The sequence below is a fragment of the Cotesia glomerata genome, linkage group LG2 (genome assembly GCF_020080835.1).
Source record: "Cotesia glomerata isolate CgM1 linkage group LG2, MPM_Cglom_v2.3, whole genome shotgun sequence".
Classification (NCBI taxonomy): Eukaryota; Metazoa; Arthropoda; class Insecta; order Hymenoptera; family Braconidae; genus Cotesia; species Cotesia glomerata.
This window is the reverse complement of record NC_058159.1, coordinates 2,962,603-2,984,785: the sequence shown is the minus strand read 5'-3', so window position 1 is coordinate 2,984,785 and position 22,183 is coordinate 2,962,603. Positions and strand designations below refer to the sequence as shown.

The window sequence follows — 22,183 nt, the reverse complement described above, 5'->3', positions numbered from 1 at the left end:
GTCAACGACCATATCATGCTGAAAAAACCAGTTCTCGTCCGATCACTGAAGTTAAGCAGCATTGAGCGTGGTTAGTACTTGGATGGGTGACCGCTTGGGAACACCACGTGTTGTTGGCATTTCTTTTTAGTTTTTTTGGAAAAAAAATTTATCTTTTTAAAGTTCCTAGTATTTTGTTTCCCAAAAAAATCACTTTTAACACAAAAAAATTTATCAGCTAAATTTTATTTGAAATATTTATCCAAATATCTTAAATTCATTTATTACATTGATTTGTTTTACCCACACTGATAAAAGAATTATAATTAAACAATTTAATTTTACTAAAACATAAAATATGCTATATTCATTAAAAAGGATTACGTTCTGAGAAACGTCCTTACGCTTGAGAGGGTCGTCACTAACTTTTTCTTAAAGAAAATATTTTACAAGTAGGTCTTAACCTCTTCTCCAATACTTGAAATTACAGATGTTTTTGGCTGACAAAAAAAATATACAACCTATGAGGGTAGAGTATTGAGCTTCATAAAAGAAAGAGTCCTTTGTGTGACCCAAGGGTCTGAGGTCATAAAAACAGAATTAGAACTGCATTTCTATTTTAAAGTGTTTAAACAAGACGTTGAGCTCAAAATAGGAATCTAAATCAGAAATATAATATTTTTAAAAACTGTGATTTTTCGTTTGAGTATAAAAAAATAAAAATAAATTTTTTTTCTTAATTGCATGCCTTAAGCGCGAAACGCGCAGGTATGCTCTACTCTCGCCTAAAAATCGTGATTTCGATTCAAACGTGATTTTCATAAATTAAACGAAAAAAATTATGTATTAAAAGCATATTGAGATAAATAATAACTACTACAGAACACGTTAAAAAAATTTTCTTATCGATTAAATAAGATTTCTCCGGAAAAACTAGTTTTTCTGACGAATTAAGTGAATAAGAGCGTGGTATTCACAGGAGCACTAGGCTTGATAACACCATAACTTTGTCAAAAATCATTTTCACGATTTACTTTTTTTTTTTGTTTTATTCCTTAGGAAGTTTGCCAAAACTCTTGTGAAAATTGCGTGTCAAAATAATTCCGTTTCAATACAGTTAATTTTTTTGGATTGTCAGTTCGGTGACTTTTTCTGCGATTTCGGCAGCCATATATATTTTTTTTCATAAAATAGGATTGAAATAACTACACGGAAAACAATAAACTGTAATATTCACTCGGATTCCGGTTAATTTTTATAGTTTCAAACAGTAAAGCGGACATCGGGGTGGCAAAAATATAAATATTACAGAACTTAATGAAGAAAGTATAAAAGCCACAATTTAGAATTTAATATCTAAAATAAGTGATTAGTAGCTGTCACTATAGTAAATAACAACTCTTTCATCTTAAAAAATTACAGTTACAAACAGTAAAAATTGCCATTTCAATATATAGTCCATATTATGAGGAGAAGGGGAACTCAGATGAAAGAGAAGGGGGTCTCACTCTAAGAGAATTTAACATTTGAAACAGTCAAAATTATACTTTTAAAATATACATTTTACCAGTCCAAGCAAGTCAATAATTACAGTTTGATTTTTAGCGTTGCGTTTAAAATTTACCATTTTACTTTGTAAATATTGACGTTGCTTGTATTAGAAATTTACTAACTTTATTTTATACTTTTTACATATCATAAGATCATTTTTTAGGTACGAAATGATAAATATCAAAGTCTGAATTCTTAATTATTAAACTTCAACATTTTAGACATTTACATAGCGAATATTAATGTTTGGAATAGTATTTTCTTCCATGTAAAGAGTAAATTGTAACGTTTAAATGGTAAATATTATAAAATGAATAGTAAAATCATGATTTTACTGTTTGAAATGGTAATTTTTAGCAGTTGATCATTACTTATTATAAATCGACTGTTATTCATTATAGTTTACTTTTTTCCGCCTATAAACAAGCAGAAACTATACATACATGATAGTATAATTGCTAACTGTGTTTATCATCTGTTAAGATTTTTTTTAGCTCAACCTACAGAAGAGATAACACCACTCACGGGAAAATTCAAAAAAACGAATAAAAAAAGTATAGAAGTCTTTATTAAAAAATTAACAAATCGTAATCTAAACATTCAATCTAAATAATTTGTGTATTACATGAGCGCTTAAGGTATGTTCATTTGTATTTTCCAAACTTTTTTTTTCAATGATCTGACATTTCAAAAATAAGTGGGCAAATTTCCTTTTTTTTTTGTCACTGATATTTATAGTAATTCCATATTAGAATGAAATTTATATTCAACGATAAAATCTGTAAATTCCTGAGTGCCGAAAAAATAAAATTTATTTTGATAATGCGGCTTTAAAAGGAAAGAGTAATGATTTATCAAGAATGTATTGTCGATTTACGAGTACATTTAAGCAGATGTAAATCAGTAAATGCTTAAATCGTGATCTATATATTTATATACTTCATATATAGACACAATAATAATAATGATAACGATTATTATACTAAATTATAAATAAAACTAAATAATATACATTAGATATTATATATAAATGTATTCCAATCCCATAAAACTTATGGTATATAAATATATATAGAGATATATATTTAGTAATAAATACAAAATGCACGTATACAAACCACGATTTAAAATAATCAGAGGGGGGGGATTATTGTGAAAGGTAGTTAGTATTAAATTTTCTAAAATATAAACTCTTAGATCTAAACACAACAACAGGAGGTACTCGGCTGTTACTCGATATACCGTATTATACCGTACTCGACTAATTACGCAACGTAATTAGTTCACGATTGAACGATCAATTGTTACTGCATGCACGCTGAGCTATTATTCATTTCTCATTTAAATTAAATCATTTTAGTTATTGATAATTTGGTATCAATAAGTCATTTATTATTTTGCTTTGAGCTGAGGTGACTCATGGGATTAATTATAATTATAAAATAAAATAATCTAGTGCAAATAAAAAATAATTATTTATTTTAGTGTCAAATACGATTATTTGGATGAATGGATTTATAAATGCCGGTTTATCGGTTGCTGGATTTTTTCGAAATAATTTTACGTTTGCTGTCACCGTGAAATGCTTTGCGTAATTAATACTTTGGATTTGTTACGATAATCGCAAGTTTTTTTAAAAATTACAACGTGGAATTATAATTAGTGTAGAGGAGTGTCTGATCGCGATTGGTATGCTGAATGCTGAAGGAACTTTGTTAAAGTAAATTCGAGTTCAGTTTAATGAAGGATAAAGTTGATGGAAATATTTATCAATTAATTTAATACTTTATTGTTTATGATTAATTATGATAAATTTTAATTGATTAAAATTTAAATCTTCCGCCGAGTGAATTCATCATCTATATTATTAAGAGAATGAGCAAAATTTTGTGGCCAGTGTATTTATATGATAAAACGGGTTTTTATGGTTAAATTTGGTATCGTTGGAAAAATCTTAATCCGGAGTTGTGCCTTTTCATGGTTTCATATCATTCTCACGAATAGTTAATTTATAATGATAAGTATTTAGGCTGCATTCGAAAATGCTCTATCTTTGGATACATAATTAAGAAATGACTTGGTATCTCGTGAACTATTGAAATTTTTAAAGATATAAGCTCATCCCGAAACTACACTCATCAAGACCTTTCATTTGAGTCCCCACATCAATTTTTTCATATATTTTATATATTTATATATTCAACAAATACCATATATATAAAATATATAAAAAATTTCATATGGGTACTCAAATGAAAGGTCTCGATGAGTGTAACATCAGGATGAGCTTATATCTTTAAAAATGTCAATAATTAAGAAATGACATTGTATCTTGTCAACTAATGATATTTTTAAAGATATAAGCTCATCCCGATTTAACACTCATCAAAACCTTTCATTTAAGTACCCACATCAATTTTTCATATATTTATATGTATTATACATATGTATATATGAAAAATATATCAAAATGCATGTGGGTATTCAAATGAAAGATCTTGATGAGTGAAACATCGGGATGAGCTTATATCTTTAAAAATATCAATTATTAAGAAATTACCTTTTATCTTGTGAAATATTGACATTTTTAAAGATATAAGCTCATCCCGACGTTACACTCATCAAGACCTTTCATTTAAGTACCCACATCACTTTTTCATATATTTTATATATTATATATATGTATATATGAAAAATATATGAAAATGCATGTGGGTACTCAAATGAAAGCTCTTGATGAGTGTAACATCGGGATGAGCTTATATCTTTAAAAATGTCAATATTTAAAAAAGTACAGTGGAATTTAACAAAAGTCATTATTTAATAAAGCAAAATTTCATTTATTTATAGTTCGCAAGTCACGGCAGTCACATAGTGACTGCAAAGTTGCTAGTTTTTTTTATTGAATTTAAATAAGAAATAAATTTGATATTTTTTCAAAAGTTATAAAATATATAACTGGAGATTTAAAAAATTTTTAATTAGTTTTTTGTAATAAATAAATTTTAATATTTTAGAAAAATTGAATTAATTTCTTTTTTTTTTAATTCATATTCATAAAAATAAATAACATTAAAAGCTATTGTAAAATAAAGATCATTGAGAATCAATCGAGAATTCTCAGAAGTTACGGAAGTTTCGAGAGTTAACCGTGTATTTAAGTAGGTATACATATATATATGTTGCAATCCGTATATCCGTATTTATATTAAATTATGAAAACCGGTGCCAATTTATCACTGTGGATCCGTTAAAATAATCAGAGTCACCCATCATTTTTAGTGTATTTTATTTCTGTGTTCATTTTTAATTTTATTTTACTTAAAAAAATAATAATATTATCATCATTATTTAAAAGGTGTCACCCACGAGGGTGTCTAAGAGCCTGATACCGGCTAAAGTGATGTTACGCAACAATCGATCTAATGACAAGATCAATAAATTTATTTTTTCAAATTCTAGTTGAAATTCTAAATAAAGGCTACAGTTTTTACTTATAATTCTTTTAATTAATAATCATTAATTATTTATTTAATAAAAAAAAATTTATGTTGAATGTCAATCGAGTATTATTAATGAAAATTTATCAATAAATAATTAATATAATTTTTTTTAACATCTCACGGAGCTTAAATTGAAATGTTAGAACCTTAATTGAAACTAAAGAACTCTTCTTAAAAAAAATATATATCTTTACATATGATCATGATCTCTTAATAAATAAAAATGAATCGAATTGATTTAAAATATATTGTTGAACGGAGATAAGATTAGCATCATCATTGAAAATAAATTAAAAAAAATGGTGTGTAGCATTGAAATTAGAAATTAAATGGATGAATAGATGAATTTACTCTTATAGATCTCTTTCTCTAGTTTCTTGCGTCACAATAATTCATGAAGCGAGAACAGTAACACCGGAGAAAAGTAAACACGTTTCAATTTAATGTATAATATTGAGTTTCAATTCTTAACTTCCTCACGAATCCTATTACTATTTTTTTACCTTTATTATTATTAACACAATTACATTTGTTACTATTTATCATATAGATCATTATATAATTTAAGTGACCATAATCACCCTTTGTTTTGATTTTTAAAATCTCTTAACTTATTTTACTATTGTTGTTGTTTTATATGATATGATACATACTTAGAAAGAAAAAAGTAAAGTGGGCGTGTAGTGATATAAAGTAAGTTAGCTTAAAAGTAAAATTCTTCGGACGAACTACATAAAATTATAGCGTCTAACTTTCAATTTCTTTCTCTTGTATATTAATAAAACCTTTCTTTTGTGTTACGTCTTAACTCTATAGAAATTAATTCCGTTATTGTAATTCGTAGAAGTTCAATATCACTTTAAAATCTTTAGATCTGAATTTGTTGAACATTAAAGATTAATATACGCTGATTTTTTATCGCTTTATTACACATATTTTTAATCAACCAGAAATAATTCATTGTGTAAATTTAAAAATAGAAAATGGTCGGTGTTTAGTATCGATGAATTTATTAAACAAATATATTTTATTTATAAAGTAAAATTATAAAATCAATGAGGAAATAACTTTGAGTGCAAAATATCTATCATTACATAAAAGAATATTGGATCACTTGGAAAATAAATAAAAAGTTATAAAAAAATGCTACAATACTAGAAAAAATCAGGTATAAAAATTTTGCAGTTAGTATTTCCAATTGGGCAGCCGCACTATTCTGGCCCACATTTCTTTGTCGAATTTTTCTTGCTATAATTTATTTGTTAAAAAAATTCTAAAAGTTATTAGATGTCCCTAAATTTCAACATTATTCTAAATTTTAGGAATAAAATAAAAAAACAATTATTTGTACATTGATGAAACTTTATTGAACTAGTAGTATATATCATTACAGTCATTACAAGGATGAATAATAATTAATTATAATAATTACTTAATTAACAATAATATAATAAAATATAATAGCCGACAATTATAATACAATCAAGGTATATAATGAAAAAAAAAAGAAAGAAAACCCAATTATCTTTAGTTGTATTTTCTTGTGACAGCTGCCTCAATGCCTCAACGTTTCTAGCTTTCCTGCAGAGTTTAACTTATTCATAAACCATTTTGATCTATTTATCAATTTCTTCTCACTATTTAACTTTTTTTTGTTAAATACAATAATAATAGGAATAATAACAATAATTTTAATATTCATCAATACAATTATTAATTAATTTTCAATATAATTGTTTCTACGGTAAATCGTTGTGACAATACAGAATTCTAAGCTAATTCTAATAAGCTACTCTACCAATCATCTACTTTTATTTTTAATTATTAATTTTTTTGGATTTTTCTTCAATTTATTACATTTGTAAATAGTAATTAATTTTTTTTTATTAATGTATAATATATATATATATATTTTTTTTTGGTATAGTAAATGTATGAATTGAATGGCTGTCCAATCGAACTACAATCGTGACATCAGACTGCTTGTACAAAGGTACAAAAGATTGTACGGTCGATTATGTTTCTCGTGTTTTTGTTAATTAATAAATTAACTGATCTACCGATCAACTAATTAGTCAATTTTAATGGAAAAGTTTATAAATCTGTGGGCTATAGTATTGAGCCTCTTTTACATAGATATTTTTTTTTTTTTATCTATTCTAGTCATTTAATTAAGCATTCAGAAATTTTTTTTAAGTCATTTCTAAGAATATATTTATTAAGAATATATTATATATGTTTTAGTAATTTTTAGTCATTCATACACAACGATACCCGAGAATTAAGGAATTAGTTTTTTTTTTTTTTTTCAATTAAAAAATAAATGATATTATCTAGATGGATGACTTTGTAAATTAATTATAATTAAAATAAAATTGTATCGAAAAGTTAATATTGAAAAACAGGCGAAAAAAATTTTATATCACTTGATAAGTAATCAACCATTTTTCCCTGAATTTTTAATTAATATTAAGTACGCGAATCACAACCATTTTTATTTTATTATAATTTTTTATTTTTAAATTATAAAACAGTAAAAATATTTTTTTTTAATAATGTCAAAATTATTTTTTATTAAAAAATAATTAGTAGTAAATTAACATTATTCTTTATATTAAAGTCTATTATTTCGCGTTACAGATGCCATAAGAGCGTATAAAAATTATACGCACTTATGGCACCTGGGAACCATAAAAAAATTAAAAAAAATTTTTTTTTTCGAGAATCAACGTATTTTTGTATGAAACGTGCAGAAATGAAAAAAAAAAAATTTTCTTCAAACTAAAAATTTTTTTGGACTTAGAAAAAAAAAACAGAATTTTTATTATACGCCCTTATGGCATCCGAGGTGGCTCCCGGGAGCTACAAGGGCGTATAAAATTTTTTTTTGCATTTCTGCACATTTCGGATGAAAATGATATTAAATTTAGCTGTCACTTGACAATTTTTAAATTTTTTTAACACATAAATTTGCTCCAAAAAATTATTTAAAAAAAATTGCATTTTTAGTCTTTTAATTTTCTGAATGTCAATTTTTTTAATAATTTTTTTTTTGTCACAATTTATTTGTTAGAAAAATTCTTAAAATTATTAACTATCTGCTAAATTAATTATCATCGGATGAAAAAAAATTTCTGAAAAAAATTTTTTATACGCGATTTGGAAAAAGAAAAAATTTTTTTTTTACTGATTTATAAAATTAAAAATTAATTATTACAACAAAGATAATTATAATTGATTTAAAAGTCAAAATTGTCCATCTCGATAGAAAATATTGAATTAAAAACAAAACGGTACATCCACGTGCTGCTTCATCCAAAAATAAAATTTCCCGTTCTCAAAAAATACTCAAGTATTTAATTGCAAAGCTTTTTTTAACTAAATCGCGTTTCATAAATAATTAAAAAAAAAGCAATTGCTTTTTTAAAAAAAAAATTTTTGTATAAGTAAAATGGCAGTTGATTTAAGTAACTAAAATGCTTTGTAGAGAAATTTGTGCTAGTGATTGTTTAAAAAATCATCAGCATTAATAATCTGTTGTAATAATAACAATAATATTTAAAAAAAATTTTGGAATGAATTAAAAATTGTGCAGCAGTTAATTGTACCTTTTTAAGATCTTAAGATGTCTATTAATAATTATTTAAAATGTTAGTTGATTAGTTGATGGGTCCAACTTCAACGTACTCGTAAATGAAAGGCGATGAATTGTTGGGATCATCAATAATGTCCGAGTCGGAGAGATTGATGGCCGGGTCGTTCCACTCATCAATCTTTGAGCCGTCGATATCGAGACCGAGACGCAAATTATCCGGAGAGTTGCCAATAACAAAGTGCTCTTCGGTCATTGGCAGGATATCTTTCAGAAGCAACCAAACATTTTCGTCAGCAATAACGTGGACTTTTGGAACTGGGAATCCATTGAATGGCGACGCCACGGGCAGTGTGTAGGCGCCCATGTTCTCGAATATTATCCAGTCGCCAAGATCTAGATCGTGCATCAATACGTTCTCCACAACTTGGTCTAAGCCGTCGCATGTAGGTCCCCAAATGCTTGATGGTACCATTTTGCCGCAGCCGTTCTAAATTTTTAAAGATTAAAAAAATAAATAACTATTAATCATCATTTTTTATTTATTATCATTTTTAGAGGATTATTTTTAAATAATTTATTATTACCTTAAGTGGAACGGGAACGACTCGCTGATGATCGTAGAGAATACAGTTGAATGAGCCATATACACCGTCGTTTATGTAATACATGTTGTGAGTTATCGCACTCGGTGACAGTTTATCACTTCTTACTGAGCGCTTACTATGAATGCACGTGGCCAATGTAAACGCTGAGGCGACGTAAAAACGACCTGGCTCCGCGATAACATGCACGTCATCAGCTGAAATATTGTTTTGTGTTTTTTATTATTTATCTATTCTTAAACATGCAATTGTAGAATTCATTTTTGTCTTTATTGAAATTTTAACCTCGGGAGATAAATTTTTTGTGATAGTTGAAGATAAATTCATAATAATCTATATTATTAAGAGAAAAAGAAAAATTTTGGGTTCAGGATAGTCATATGATAAAATCGGTTTTTTTAGTGAAATTTAATGTCACATAATTCAGAAATGACCTTGTATCTTGAGAACTATTGATATTTTTAAAGATATAAGCTGACTCCAACATTCCACTCATCGAGACTTTTCATTTGAATACCCACATGGAATTTTTCATATATTTAATATATTTATATATTTCACAAATACCATGTATATAAAATATATAAAAATGTCATGTGGGTACTCAAATGAAAGGTCTCAATGAGTGTAACATCGAGATGAGTTTATATCTTTAAAAACGTCAATAATTAAGAAATGACATTGCATCTTGTCAACTAATGATATTTTCAAAGATATAAGCTCACCCCGACATTACATTCATCGAGACTTTTCATTTGAGTATCCACATCAATTTTTCATATATTTATATATTTCACAAATACCATATATATAAAATATATAAAAAATGCCATGTGGGTACTCAAATGAAAGGTCTCGGTGAGTGTAACATCAGGATGAGCTTATATTTTTAAAAACGTCAATAATTAAGAAATGACATTGTATCTTGTCAACTAATGATATTTTTAAAGATATAAGCTCATCTCGACATTACATTCATTGAGACTTTTCATTTGAGTACCCACATCAATTTTTCATATATTTTATATATTTATATATATATGTATAGATGAAAAATATATGAAAATGCATGTGGGTACTCAAATAAAAGCTCTTGATGAGTGTAACATCGGGATGAGCTTATATCTTTAAAACCGTAAATAGTTAAGAAACTACAGTGCAATTTAACAAAAGTCATTATTTAATAAAGCAAAATTTCATTTATTCATAGTCTACAAGTCACATAGTGACTGCAAGGTTGCGTTTCTTTTATTATCTTAAATAAAAAAATTAATCATTGAAACTTACCGTCAAAATATTCATCAAGTGCTCCATTGACAACATCAGCAATTTTATCAATACTAGTCCCACGATCACCAGGAAAACCACCACCGATGTCTAACAAATACGGTTTGAAATCCATCTCTTTCATCAAGTCAAACAAATTCCTGGCATGGCAAATCGCCCGATGGAACACCGGCGGGTCCTGACAACCCGAGCCGACATGGAAACTGATGCCGACAACGTCGAGGTCCAGCATTCGCGCTAAGTGAAGAAGATTTGGCGCTTCCATTACCGGGTCACAACCGAACTTCATTCCCAAAGGACACTGCGATATCTCAGCGTCACAACGTATACGCAACACAACCTGCAACAGCAATCACAATAATTTTTATTTAATTATTATCCATTTTTAATTTTATAACTAAAAAAGAGACTTAAAATTACCTTAGCATGGGGATGTATTTTTTTGAGTTTATGCAATTCACTTTCATTGTCAACTGTTGTAATATCAACACCAACTGCAGCAGCATGACGAATATGTGAAGCAGGCTTTGCTGGATTAGCAAAAATAATACGCGTAGGATCTACACCAGCACTAAGGACTTTGTTTATTTCAATCTGTAAAAAAAAAAGAAAAAAAAATTATAATTAAAATAAATAAATAAATTATTGTAATTTTATATTAGAGTGCACAGAAAAAGCAAGATGACACTGGATATTATCCCAGATTATACTGAGTGAAAAAAAATTTCAGATAGTAGCTAGTATAATCCAGATTACAATGAATATAATCCAGATTACAATGAGTATAATCCAGATTACAATGAGTATAATCCAGATATCACGCAGTATAATCTGGATTTTTTTAGCTACTATTTGAATTTTTTTTCACCACAGATATCATTGAGTATAATCTGGGATGTATCCAGTGTCATCTTGTTCTTTCCGTGTGGAGCAAAAAAAAATTTTTTTTTACTTAATATTTTTAAATGGCCACCTAATTATTAAAATAATTAATTTAATTTTTTGATTTTGCTTTTTTATAAGCTACAAATTTTTTTTTTGCTCCAGCCTATTGTATATTATCTAATTGATAAAAACAAAAAAAAAAATCATACTTTAGAAGCACAATCAAAGCCAGTCCCTAAAGCAGCAAGGACTTCAATAACAGTGGGACTATCATTGCACTTGACTGCGTAGTAAGGTTCAACGCGTGGCAGCTTTTCCTTCCAAATTTGATGTTTCTTAACAATATCACCAATATCGAGCACGTAAAAAGCTTCTTCCTGCAACCCACTTTCAACAATGTCTTTCACTACACTCATCACCGATGATGAGCCGTCCAACACGTGGATGCGTTCGTTCAAGTTTGAAACTTTCATGGTTGCTATTTTTTTTTATTAACGTTTATTACTCTTAATATAATTTACTGAGATTTAGATTTTTTGATTTATTTTTCGCTTGTTTTATTTCTTTGTCCGTTGATTACGGAGTTCTTTTTTTACTCTACAGGCGCTAGGCGGCAATCTGAGGGAATAATTTCAATTTTAATTAGTTATTATGTTATCAATAATTGAAATTTTTATTATTTATTTGGAAATGTAAGGATACTTACGAGGCAGCTGTCAATGAGAATTGGAAGAGTCGTGAGGAGGCGATTTAAGACAATAACAGCGTTGGGGGTGCTAGCAAAGCCACGGGGGCTCTGCGTTTAGGGCCAACTTCCAGTTGCCACTGTTTGTGAGATCAACTCCAACAGACTGGCCAACCAGTCTATCGCAGATACAACCCTGCAATTAAAAAAAAATAATATTAATTTAAATAATCTATATTATTAAGAGAAAAAGCAAAATTTTGTGGTCAGTGTATTTATATGATAAAATGGGTTTTTATGGTTAAACTTGATACATAATTAAGAAATGACTTTGTGTCTCGTGAACCATTAATATTTTTAAAAAAATTAGCTCATCCCGACCTTATACTCATCGAGACCTTTCATTTGAGTACCCACATCAATTTTTCATATATTTTGTATATTTATATATTCCACAAATACCATATATATATAAAATATATAAAAAATGCCATGTGGGTACTCAAATGAAAGGTCTTGATGAGTGTAACATCGAGATGTGCTTATATCTTTAAAAACGTCAATAATTAAGAAATGACATTGTATCTTGTCAACTATTGACATTTTTAAAGATATAAGCTCATCCCGATGTTACACTCATCGAGACCTTTTATTTGAGTACTCACATCAATTTTTCATATATTTTATATATTTATATATTTTACAAATACCATAAATATAAAATATATGAAAAATTCCATGTGGGTATTCAAATGAAAGGTCTCGATGAGAGTAACATCAGTATGAGCTTATATCTGTAAAAGCGTCAATAATTAAGAAATGACATTGTATCTTGTCAACTAATGATATTTTTGAAGATATAAGCTCATCCCAACATTACACTCATCGAGACTTTTCATTTAAGTACCCACATCAATTTTTCATATATTTCATATATTGGTATATATTATATAAATGTATATATGAAAAATATACCAAAAATGCATGTGGGTACTTAAATGAAAGCTCTTGATGAGTGTAACATCGGGATGAGTTTATATCTTTAAAAACGTCAATATTTAAGAAAGTACAGTGCAATTTAACAAAAGTCATTATTTAATAAAGCAAAATTTTATTTATTTATAGTTCACAAGTCACGGCTAGTAATAATAATAATAATAATAATAATAATAATAATAATAATAATAATTCAATAAATTAATTATTAATTAAAAGTCGATGAACTTCTAGGATTTCTCAATTATTCGAATGAAGCTCATAGAAAAGTTATTGATTTGACATTAATTCGTACTTGTATTAACTTTTATTCCACAGACTATTAAATGTTTTAACTTCATAAAAAATTTTATCAAACAATAAAGCATTAAAATTTTTATAAAGAAGTAATTGTTGATAATTAACAAAGAATTTTTAAAATAAGATTAAAAACTTACTACTCAAATAGAAATATTATCTTTATTTGAGTAAAAAAATTTAATTGAAGCAATCAAGAATATGACGTGTTAGTTTAATTATTTATGATTACATACATGAAAAATAATTTTTAATAAATATTGTATTTAATAATAAAAAATATTGTAACATACTCGGATGTGGGCGAAAATTCTCGTGCCTTGTTTATAACAGTGAAGGAAAAAAATACGGCGGTTTCACGAGCTAATTCGCGTTAAATTTTAACCAAATGTCCAATAAGGGCTCAGTAATATCAAACACAAAACGTTGATTAAAGCGAGAAAAAATCTCGGCTGATAAATGTTGAGATGCAAAGTCGAATGACTTTTTATTGATATTCTATTTAAATGTTCTTGTAAACTGAATTGAAAGTGATTAATTATTAATTATTTTTTTAATATTAAGTATAATATAAAGTATTTGTTGCTTAAGAGATGAATTATCGGATAGTACTGAGTTCGCAGCGCGTATTTACCCACGTATTTATACCGCCTTGATAAGTTTTATCAAAATTATGGCGTTATATGTTACAATTTAAAGTAAATGCCGAGTGAATCTTATCTGTCTGCAATAAGTGTACGATTAATCGTGATTCGCTCTACATGTACTATGCATCAATATATATTTATATTAGATAAACATTTGTAAATGGGGGTAACACTTGAAGGATGATTTTTCTCCACTGGGGGGTCAGACATCAATTATTAATGATAATTATAATTAATGTTTGTATATAACAACTCTTTTTTTATTATTCTTTCACCTAGTGATTATCAATCGACGTTATTAATTATTATTATCATTGTAATGTACACATAACAAATGAAATTAAAATTTTTTTATCGATTACTCATTGACACTCAGCGCTACAAATTAGTTTTTAAAATGTATTTCTTATTAAATATTGATCTTCTGAATATTCAAGCGATTAAAAATTTTTATCTTCCACTAGACTTTTGTATCTGGGATTTTTCTATCAGAATTAATAAAATGAGATTATTTAATGGAAGAAAAAAAAATTGCTAGTTATCAATCATGAGTTAATGACTAAAGCTATTGTCTTTTTAAAATTTTTGATCCTCGTTTATCAGCTTTTGAAATATTTGAAATAATAATAAATAATAATGATTAATCACTTAGCAGGTGCCTATTACTCAACAAATTTTTTTAAACTGATTAAATTATCAATTTTTAGAGAAAAACTTCTATACTCAGAAAGAAAAATTTCTTGACTGGAGAATAAAATTCTTGGCTCAAGAAAATTTTCGGTCGTCTGAAGGAAGACCGAAGTTGTGTTGGCTGAAGTTAAAATTTTTCTTGAAATTCTATTCTTTGAAGTCATTTTTTCTTAATTCAATCATAAATACTTGATACAATAAATTTTTATATTTGATCAAGATTTTTAGATACTTTAGGGAAGCAGCGCCACCTACTTCAGCTGAGAAAAAATTTTCTCATCTTGAGAAAATTTTTCTCTTGAATATTTGATACCCATTTTATATTATTTTAGCTTGCAATTATACATATTGAATGAAAAAAATGATGAAATATTATTTGATCTTTTTATTTGAGATGTTAATCAATAGAAATATTAATGAAAATTTACTTCTATCTTTATATTTAATTTTTTGGAGCAAGAGAGAAATTTTCTCAAGACAAGAAAATTTACTTCTATCAAGAACTAAATTTTTTGGAGCAAGAGGCTGAATTTTCTCAAAACAACAAGATTTTCTTGACTTAAATAAATTTTTTTTGATCAAGATACATTTTTCTTGAAATTCTATTTTTGGTGGAAGTAATTTTTTCTTAATTCTATCATAAATACTTGATACAATAAATTTTTATATTTAATCAAGAATTTTAGATACTTTAGGGAAGCAGCGCGACCTACTTCAGCTGAGAAAAAAATTTTCTCATCTTGAGAAAATTTTTCTCTTGAATATTTGATACCCATTTTATATTATTTCAGTGTGCAATTATTACATATTGAATGAAAAAAAATGATGAAATATTATTTGATCTTCCCATTTAACATGTTAATCAATAAAAATATTAATGAAAATTTACTTCCATCTTTATATTTAATTTTTTGGAGCAAGAGAGAAATTTTCTCAAGACAAGAAAATTTACTTCTATCAAGAACTAAATTTTTTGGAGGAAAACGCTGAATTTTCTCAAAAAAAGATTTTCTTGACTTAAATAAATTTTCTTGGATCAAGATACGTATTTCTTAAAGCAAAACAATTAATTTTATTGAAATAAGTGAAATTTCTTGTCAAAAAAATTTTTTCTTTTCGTTTAAGATAATAATTAGGAAGAAAAATATTTTCTTGGCTCAAATGAACCTTTTTTTCTATGACATGGAAGTTAGCAGATGTCTAAAAATTTTTGATTTTTTTTATTAATTAAATTACAACTAAAAAGATATTTATAAAAAATTGCATAGTTTTTTAAGTTTTTAAGATGTGATATTTTTTTTTAATTGTTTAATTGAAATTTTTTCGATAAAAAATTTCTAAAAATTTTGAAATGTCGGCTAACTTCATTTTCATTTTTTTCTGTGTAAATAAATTCTCAGTTTGGATTTTTCCCTGATTAATCTAAATTTCTTGCGTAATTTTTTTATGTCGTATCAAAACCGGTTTGTTTGTTTTGAAGATTTTATCGAAAATATTCATTGAATTAATAAATATTACAATTATTTCCTGGTATAAAAAATTTATTAATATTAAGTATTATTTTTTTATATTAAAATTCATATTTTTAATTATTAAAAAAATATTTCATATATTTTTAATTTAATAAACCTTCGATATTTGCAATGCAGTATAAATAAAAATTATAAAACACAGGAAATATAAATAACTAATAACAACAATTAGAAAAAAAATAATATTGCTATGACGAAAAAAAAATGTATATTATTACAACATAATATGCAATTTCCGATTCCATATGTATCACCTTGACACGTGTGTGTTATTTGATCACTCAAGAATATTCTCAAAAGAAGATTGAGTAAATTTCAAAATAATAGTAAATCAACGCAAAGATAAGCCGGAGTTTCCTGCAATTCTAAGAACAATATCTGTACGTGCTAAGAATTGTAGTTTAAATTTAATTGCAATAGTTAATAGTGATAATAATAATAATAATATTATTTAAAAATCCAGACACTTGACACCGTGACTGTTGATTATTACAGATAATCGACTCTCTATTGATTCGTAAAAATAAACAGCTATCTATTTCTATCCCTGAGCTACTTGATACCGATCCACCAGACGTTTCCGTTTTACTGATCACTGATTATGATAACAATTGATATTACAATTAATAACATTAATTATGATTGAAAATTTCCATTGAATCAACTCTTGTGTTAAATTGTATCATATTAATGAGCTTGAAAAAATATTATTTGTTTACTTAACATCTCAAACAATTAATTCCAATAATTAAATCCAAGATAATGAAATTAAATTTTAAAAAAATGATATTAAAGTCAGCTGTCACTTGATAATTTTTTTAATAAATAAATTCGCTCCGAAAAATTATTAAAAAATTGCATTTATAGTTTATTAAAATTTCTACATGTTAATTTTTTTTGCCATAATTTATTTATTAAAAAAATTATTAAATATCTGCTAAATTAATTTTCATTTTAAAAAGTAACAACTTCATTAAGTAAAACGCGTGACAATTACGATAACGATTAATATTAAATAGTAACGTCATCAAATTAAATTCTTAGAAACAATCTACGTGGACAAAATTATTAATAGAAAATAATTTTAGCTTTAAAATAAATTTTGATAAATATTTTCTAATTATTAATAATAATTTAAAATGTCAAATTTATTCTTAAATAAAATCTTCTTATATAGATTAAATATATTAATATATTAATGACGAAGTGAAATAAATTAGTACGTATATTTATGTACCACAAATAACATGATTGAATCATTGGACAGTTAAAATGAGCTGTAGTATCTGTTCACATGACATCGTCTCAATACACTAACCACGATTCGATGTTTTATGATAAGTCTTTAAATTTTATCTTCATAGCAATGGTAATTTTAATATAATCGTAACCATTTCATCGGAAATAATTGGAGCGAGAAATTAAATAAATTAAAATTTTAATTTGAATTATTAATAAATATGACAAGGACATGATAATGCGATTGGTAATTAAATATTAGATAACTAAATTAAAAAAAAAATTTTTTTTATTTTTAGAAATAATAATTACCTTGTAAAATGATTGCCACCCTGCGGGTAGGCACTGGATTGAAGGCGGAATGATGGAGGTTTTCGTAAACTTTATCCCAAAAATAAGTCAAATCGTCTTCGGGACCTGGATCAGTGAGTCCTGGTGGAGCCAGTGCTCGCTGGTGGTACAGGCGATTGTTTTATGATGATTATTTGAACTTGACAAGTACATTCGTTACTTTAATTTATCTCACTTTTTCTTGTTATTTACGCGAACGCGCTTCGATAACTTTTTAGCAAAATGCAAGTCCAGATGATGAAATTTAGTGACTTGAAAATTGAGAACTGAGTACTGAGCCGGACCTTAGAATGAACGAGGCAGAGCGGCCATGAGATCAGCTCAGTCTGGTCTCGGTAATGTGAGTAAATTGGTAATTATCCGTAAATACACTTTGGCTGAATTCACGTCCAGCGTTTTCAATAATTTTGTCATTTTCAACGCAGCGACAACTTTAGTTTTTAATTTTTCTATTGGTGAGTAGTGCGCATGCGTCATTTTTTAAATAGTTCAATAATACTAAAGTTAGCCGACATTTTTATTTTTTTTATTTTTTTTCATTAATTAATTTATTACTAAAAAATATTTTGAAAAAATTGCACGTATAGTTTTTCAAGTTTTTTACAAATGAAATTTTTTTTTAATTTTTTGTACTAATTTTTTAAATAAAAAAAATTCTAAAAATTCTTAAATGTCGGCTAACTTAATTTTCATAATAGTTCGAGCGGCTGCCACTAGGGACGCTATAAAGCGTAACCGCTCGGATGAGAGACAAGTTTAGAAAAGTACCAGTCAGCATCTCAATTCGAAATTAATTAAAAGTAAATTACATTTTTTTATGTTTAATTGTTTTATTAATATTTAGTGATGCTGAAATGACTTAACTTAGATAGTTTTGTTTATAAGTAAGCACTAGAGTGCACAAATGACCTGTGACATTGTTTTTTTTGTTTTTTATAAGTGATAAACTCCGGGATCTAGATTGACAATGGAACAGTTGACAGACGGCAAAAGTTTTTAGTTAAATAATTAATTAAAGGTAATAAATGAAAATTGATTCAGAAGATATTTAATAATTTTAACAACTTTTTAAATAAATAAATTACTGCATAAAAAAAATAAGAAAAAAAATTGACATTTAGAAAATTTAATAAATTAAAAATGCAATTTTTTTTTAATAATTTTTCGGAACAAGTTTTTTTGTTGAATAAAATTAAAAAATGGTCAAGTGACAGCTAACTTTAATATCGTAGGTAATAATCATCTGACAATTACTTTTCTTTTGTTAGTAAACTTTTATTTAAGAAGTGGAAAAAAATTATTGAAGAAATATTCATGAATATTTTATTAAAATGAGCTTTCAACTTTTTCGCAATAAAAATATGAAAAATACTCCTAATTGTAAAATTAACTTTTTTATAAATTAAATTATTATTAAGAAAAATTTAGCTAAAAAATTATATAAGTAGGGATTAAAAAAATTGCAATTCTGAATTTTCATAAAAAATTTTTTTTATAATGAATTAACAACCTTAAAATTAAACTGATTTACTAATGAAATTTGGAAAAATTTAACAAAACAATTTTTTTTGAATAATTCAAATCTTTTTATTCATCGACAACTTTATGTTGAAAGGAATTGCTAACTTCTAATGTCAACGACCATATCATGCTGAAAAAACCAGTTCTCGTCCGATCACTGAAGTTAAGCAGCATTGAGCGTGGTTAGTACTTGGATGGGTGACCGCTTGGGAACACCACGTGTTGTTGGCATTTCTTTTTAGTTTTTTTGGAAAAACAATTTATCTTTTTAAAGTTCCTAGTATTTTTTTTCCCAAAAAAATCACTTTTAATACAAAAAAATTTATCAACTAAATTTTATTTGAAATATTTATCCAAATATCTTAAATTTATTTATGACATTGATTTGTTTTACCCACACTGATAAAAGAATTGTAATCAAACAATTTAATTTTACTAAACCATGAAGTATGCAATATTTATTAAAAAGGATTACGTTCTGAGAAACGTCCTTACACTTGAGAGGGTCGTCACTTACTAACTATTTCTTAAAGAAAATATTTTACAAGTAGGTCTAAAATTCTACTCCAATACTTGAAATTACAGATGTTTTTAGCTGACAAAAAAAATATACAACTCTATGAGTTAAGCTTCATAAAAGAAAGAGTCCTTTGTGTGACCCAAGGGTCTGAGGTCATAAAAACAGAGTTAGAACTGCATTTCCTTTTTAAAGCGTTTAAACAAATCGTTGAGTTCAAAATAGAAAAAATAGTTTCCTTCATTCATTTTTTTTTTTTTCTAAATTCAAATCTTTTTATTCATCGACAACTTTATCTTGAAAGGAATTGCTAACTTCTAATGTCAACGACCATATCATGCTGAAAAAACCAGTTCTCGTCCGATCACTGAAGTTAAGCAGCATTGAGCGTGGTTAGTACTTGGATGGGTGACCGCTTGGGAACACCACGTGTTGTTGGCATTTCTTTTTAGTTTTTTTGGAAAAACAATTTATCTTTTTAAACTTCCTTGTATTTTTTTCCCAAAAAAATCACTTTTAACACAAAAAAATTTATCAACTAAATTTTATTTGAAATATTTATCCAAATATCTTAAATTCATTTATGACATTGATTTGTTTTACCCACACTGATAAAAGAATTGTAATCAAACAATTTAATTTTACTAAACCATAAAGTGTGCAATATTTATTAAAAAGGATTACGTTCTGAGAAACGTCCTTACACTTGAAAGGGTCGTCACTTACTAACTATTTCTTAAAGAAAATATTTTACAAGTAGGTCTAAAATTCTACTCCAGTACTTGAAATTACAGATGTTTTTGGCTGACAAAAAAAATATACAACTCTATGAGTTAAGCTTCATAAAAGAAAGAGTCCTTTGTGTGACCCAAGGGTCTGAGGTCATAAAAACAGAGTTAGAACTGCATTTCCTTTTTAAAGCGTTTAAACAAATCGTTGAGTTCAAAATAGAAAAAATAGTTTCCTTCATTCATTTTTTTTTTTTTCTAAATTCAAATCTTTTTATTCATCGACAACTTTATCTTGAAAGGAATTGCTAACTTCTAATGTCAACGACCATATCATGCTGAAAAAACCAGTTCTCGTCCGATCACTGAAGTTAAGCAGCATTGAGCGTGGTTAGTACTTGGATGGGTGACCGCTTGGGAACACCACGTGTTGTTGGCATTTCTTTTTAGTTTTTTTGGAAAAACAATTTATCTTTTTAAACTTCCTTGTATTTTTTTCCCAAAAAAATCACTTTTAACACAAAAAAATTTATCAACTAAATTTTATTTGAAATATTTATCCAAATATCTTAAATTCATTTATGACATTGATTTGTTTTACCCACACTGATAAAAGAATTGTAATCAAACAATTTAATTTTACTAAACCATAAAGTGTGCAATATTTATTAAAAAGGATTACGTTCTGAGAAACGTCCTTACACTTGAAAGGGTCGTCACTTACTAACTATTTCTTAAAGAAAATATTTTACAAGTAGGTCTAAAATTCTACTCCAGTACTTGAAATTACAGATGTTTTTGGCTGACAAAAAAAATATACAACTCTATGAGTTAAGCTTCATAAAAGAAAGAGTCCTTTGTGTGACCCAAGGGTCTGAGGTCATAAAAACAGAGTTAGAACTGCATTTCCTTTTTAAAGCGTTTAAACAAATGGTTGAGTTCAAAATAGAAAAAACAGTTTCCTTCGTTCATTTTTTTTTCTAAATTCAAATCTTTTTATTCATCGACAACTTTATGTTGAAAGGAATTGCTAACTTCTAATGTCAACGACCATATCATGCTGAAAAAACCAGTTCTCGTCCGATCACTGAAGTTAAGCAGCATTGAGCGTGGTTAGTACTTGGATGGGTGACCGCTTGGGAACACCACGTGTTGTTGGCATTTCTTTTTAGTTTTTTTGGAAAAACAATTTATCTTTTTAAACTTCCTTGTATTTTTTTCCCAAAAAAATCACTTTTAACACAAAAAAATTTATCAGCTAAATTTTATTTGAAATATTTATCCAAATATCTTAAATTCATTTATTACATTGATTTGTTTTACCCACACTGATAAAAGAATTATAATTAAACAATTTAATTTTACTAAAACATAAAATATGCTATATTCATTAAAAAGGATTACGTTCTGAGAAACGTCCTTACGCTTGAGAGGGTCGTCACTTACTAACTATTTCTTAAAGAAAATATTTTACAAGTAGGTCTAAACCTCTACTCCAATACTTGAAATTACAGATGTTTTTGGCTGACAAAAAAAATATACAACTCTATGAGTTAAGCTTCATAAAAGAAAGAGTGC

General features: G+C 26.8%; 1 protein-coding gene and 5 non-coding genes across 7 annotated transcripts; 5 read left to right on the top strand and 1 right to left on the bottom strand.

The window, feature by feature from the left end:
• On the top strand, window positions 1–119 carry LOC123260246. The gene has a single exon (XR_006508432.1). It is a non-coding gene; the product is annotated as a 5S ribosomal RNA (ribosomal RNA).
• Window positions 120–8,239: 8,120 nt separating this feature from the next.
• On the bottom strand, window positions 8,240–18,186 carry LOC123259181 (ornithine decarboxylase 1-like). 2 transcript variants are annotated; one of them, XM_044719504.1, is made up of 7 exons: window positions 17,801–18,186; window positions 12,109–12,283; window positions 11,612–12,020; window positions 10,938–11,111; window positions 10,518–10,857; window positions 9,213–9,427; window positions 8,240–9,115 (listed from the first exon to the last, which is right to left on the bottom strand). In XM_044719504.1, exons 3-7 carry the CDS (start codon window positions 11,873–11,875, stop codon window positions 8,693–8,695), a joined length of 1,416 nt encoding a protein of 471 aa, XP_044575439.1. In that variant the 5' UTR covers window positions 11,876–12,020; window positions 12,109–12,283; window positions 17,801–18,186; the 3' UTR covers window positions 8,240–8,692. The 2 variants fall into 2 exon arrangements, with proteins under 2 accessions (XP_044575439.1, XP_044575440.1); XM_044719505.1 differs by lacking the exon at window positions 17,801–18,186 and adding an exon at window positions 13,674–13,979.
• A 1,286-nt stretch (window positions 18,187–19,472) lies between these two features.
• Window positions 19,473–19,591, top strand: LOC123260245. The gene has a single exon (XR_006508431.1). It is a non-coding gene; the product is annotated as a 5S ribosomal RNA (ribosomal RNA).
• Window positions 19,592–20,199: 608 nt separating this feature from the next.
• Window positions 20,200–20,318, top strand: LOC123260244. Its single transcript, XR_006508430.1, has one exon. It is a non-coding gene; the product is annotated as a 5S ribosomal RNA (ribosomal RNA).
• Window positions 20,319–20,925: 607 nt separating this feature from the next.
• On the top strand, window positions 20,926–21,044 carry LOC123260240. The gene has a single exon (XR_006508427.1). It is a non-coding gene; the product is annotated as a 5S ribosomal RNA (ribosomal RNA).
• A 603-nt stretch (window positions 21,045–21,647) lies between these two features.
• Window positions 21,648–21,766, top strand: LOC123260229. Its single transcript, XR_006508418.1, has one exon. It is a non-coding gene; the product is annotated as a 5S ribosomal RNA (ribosomal RNA).
• The last annotated feature ends 417 nt before the right edge of the window (window positions 21,767–22,183 follow it).

Excerpts from the sequence above, each read along its gene's own strand:
- LOC123259181 (XM_044719504.1), bottom strand. The coding sequence starts at position 11,875 with ATGAAAGTTTCAAACTTGAACGAACGCATCCACGTGTTGGACGGCTCA. Across the intron at positions 9,428-10,517 it reads ACTTGATGAATATTTTGACG|CTGATGACGTGCATGTTATC; the intron begins GTAAGTTTCAAT and ends ACAATATTTCAG. Across the intron at positions 9,116-9,212 it reads TCGTTCCCGTTCCACTTAAG|AACGGCTGCGGCAAAATGGT; the intron begins GTAATAATAAAT and ends TTAAAAATTTAG.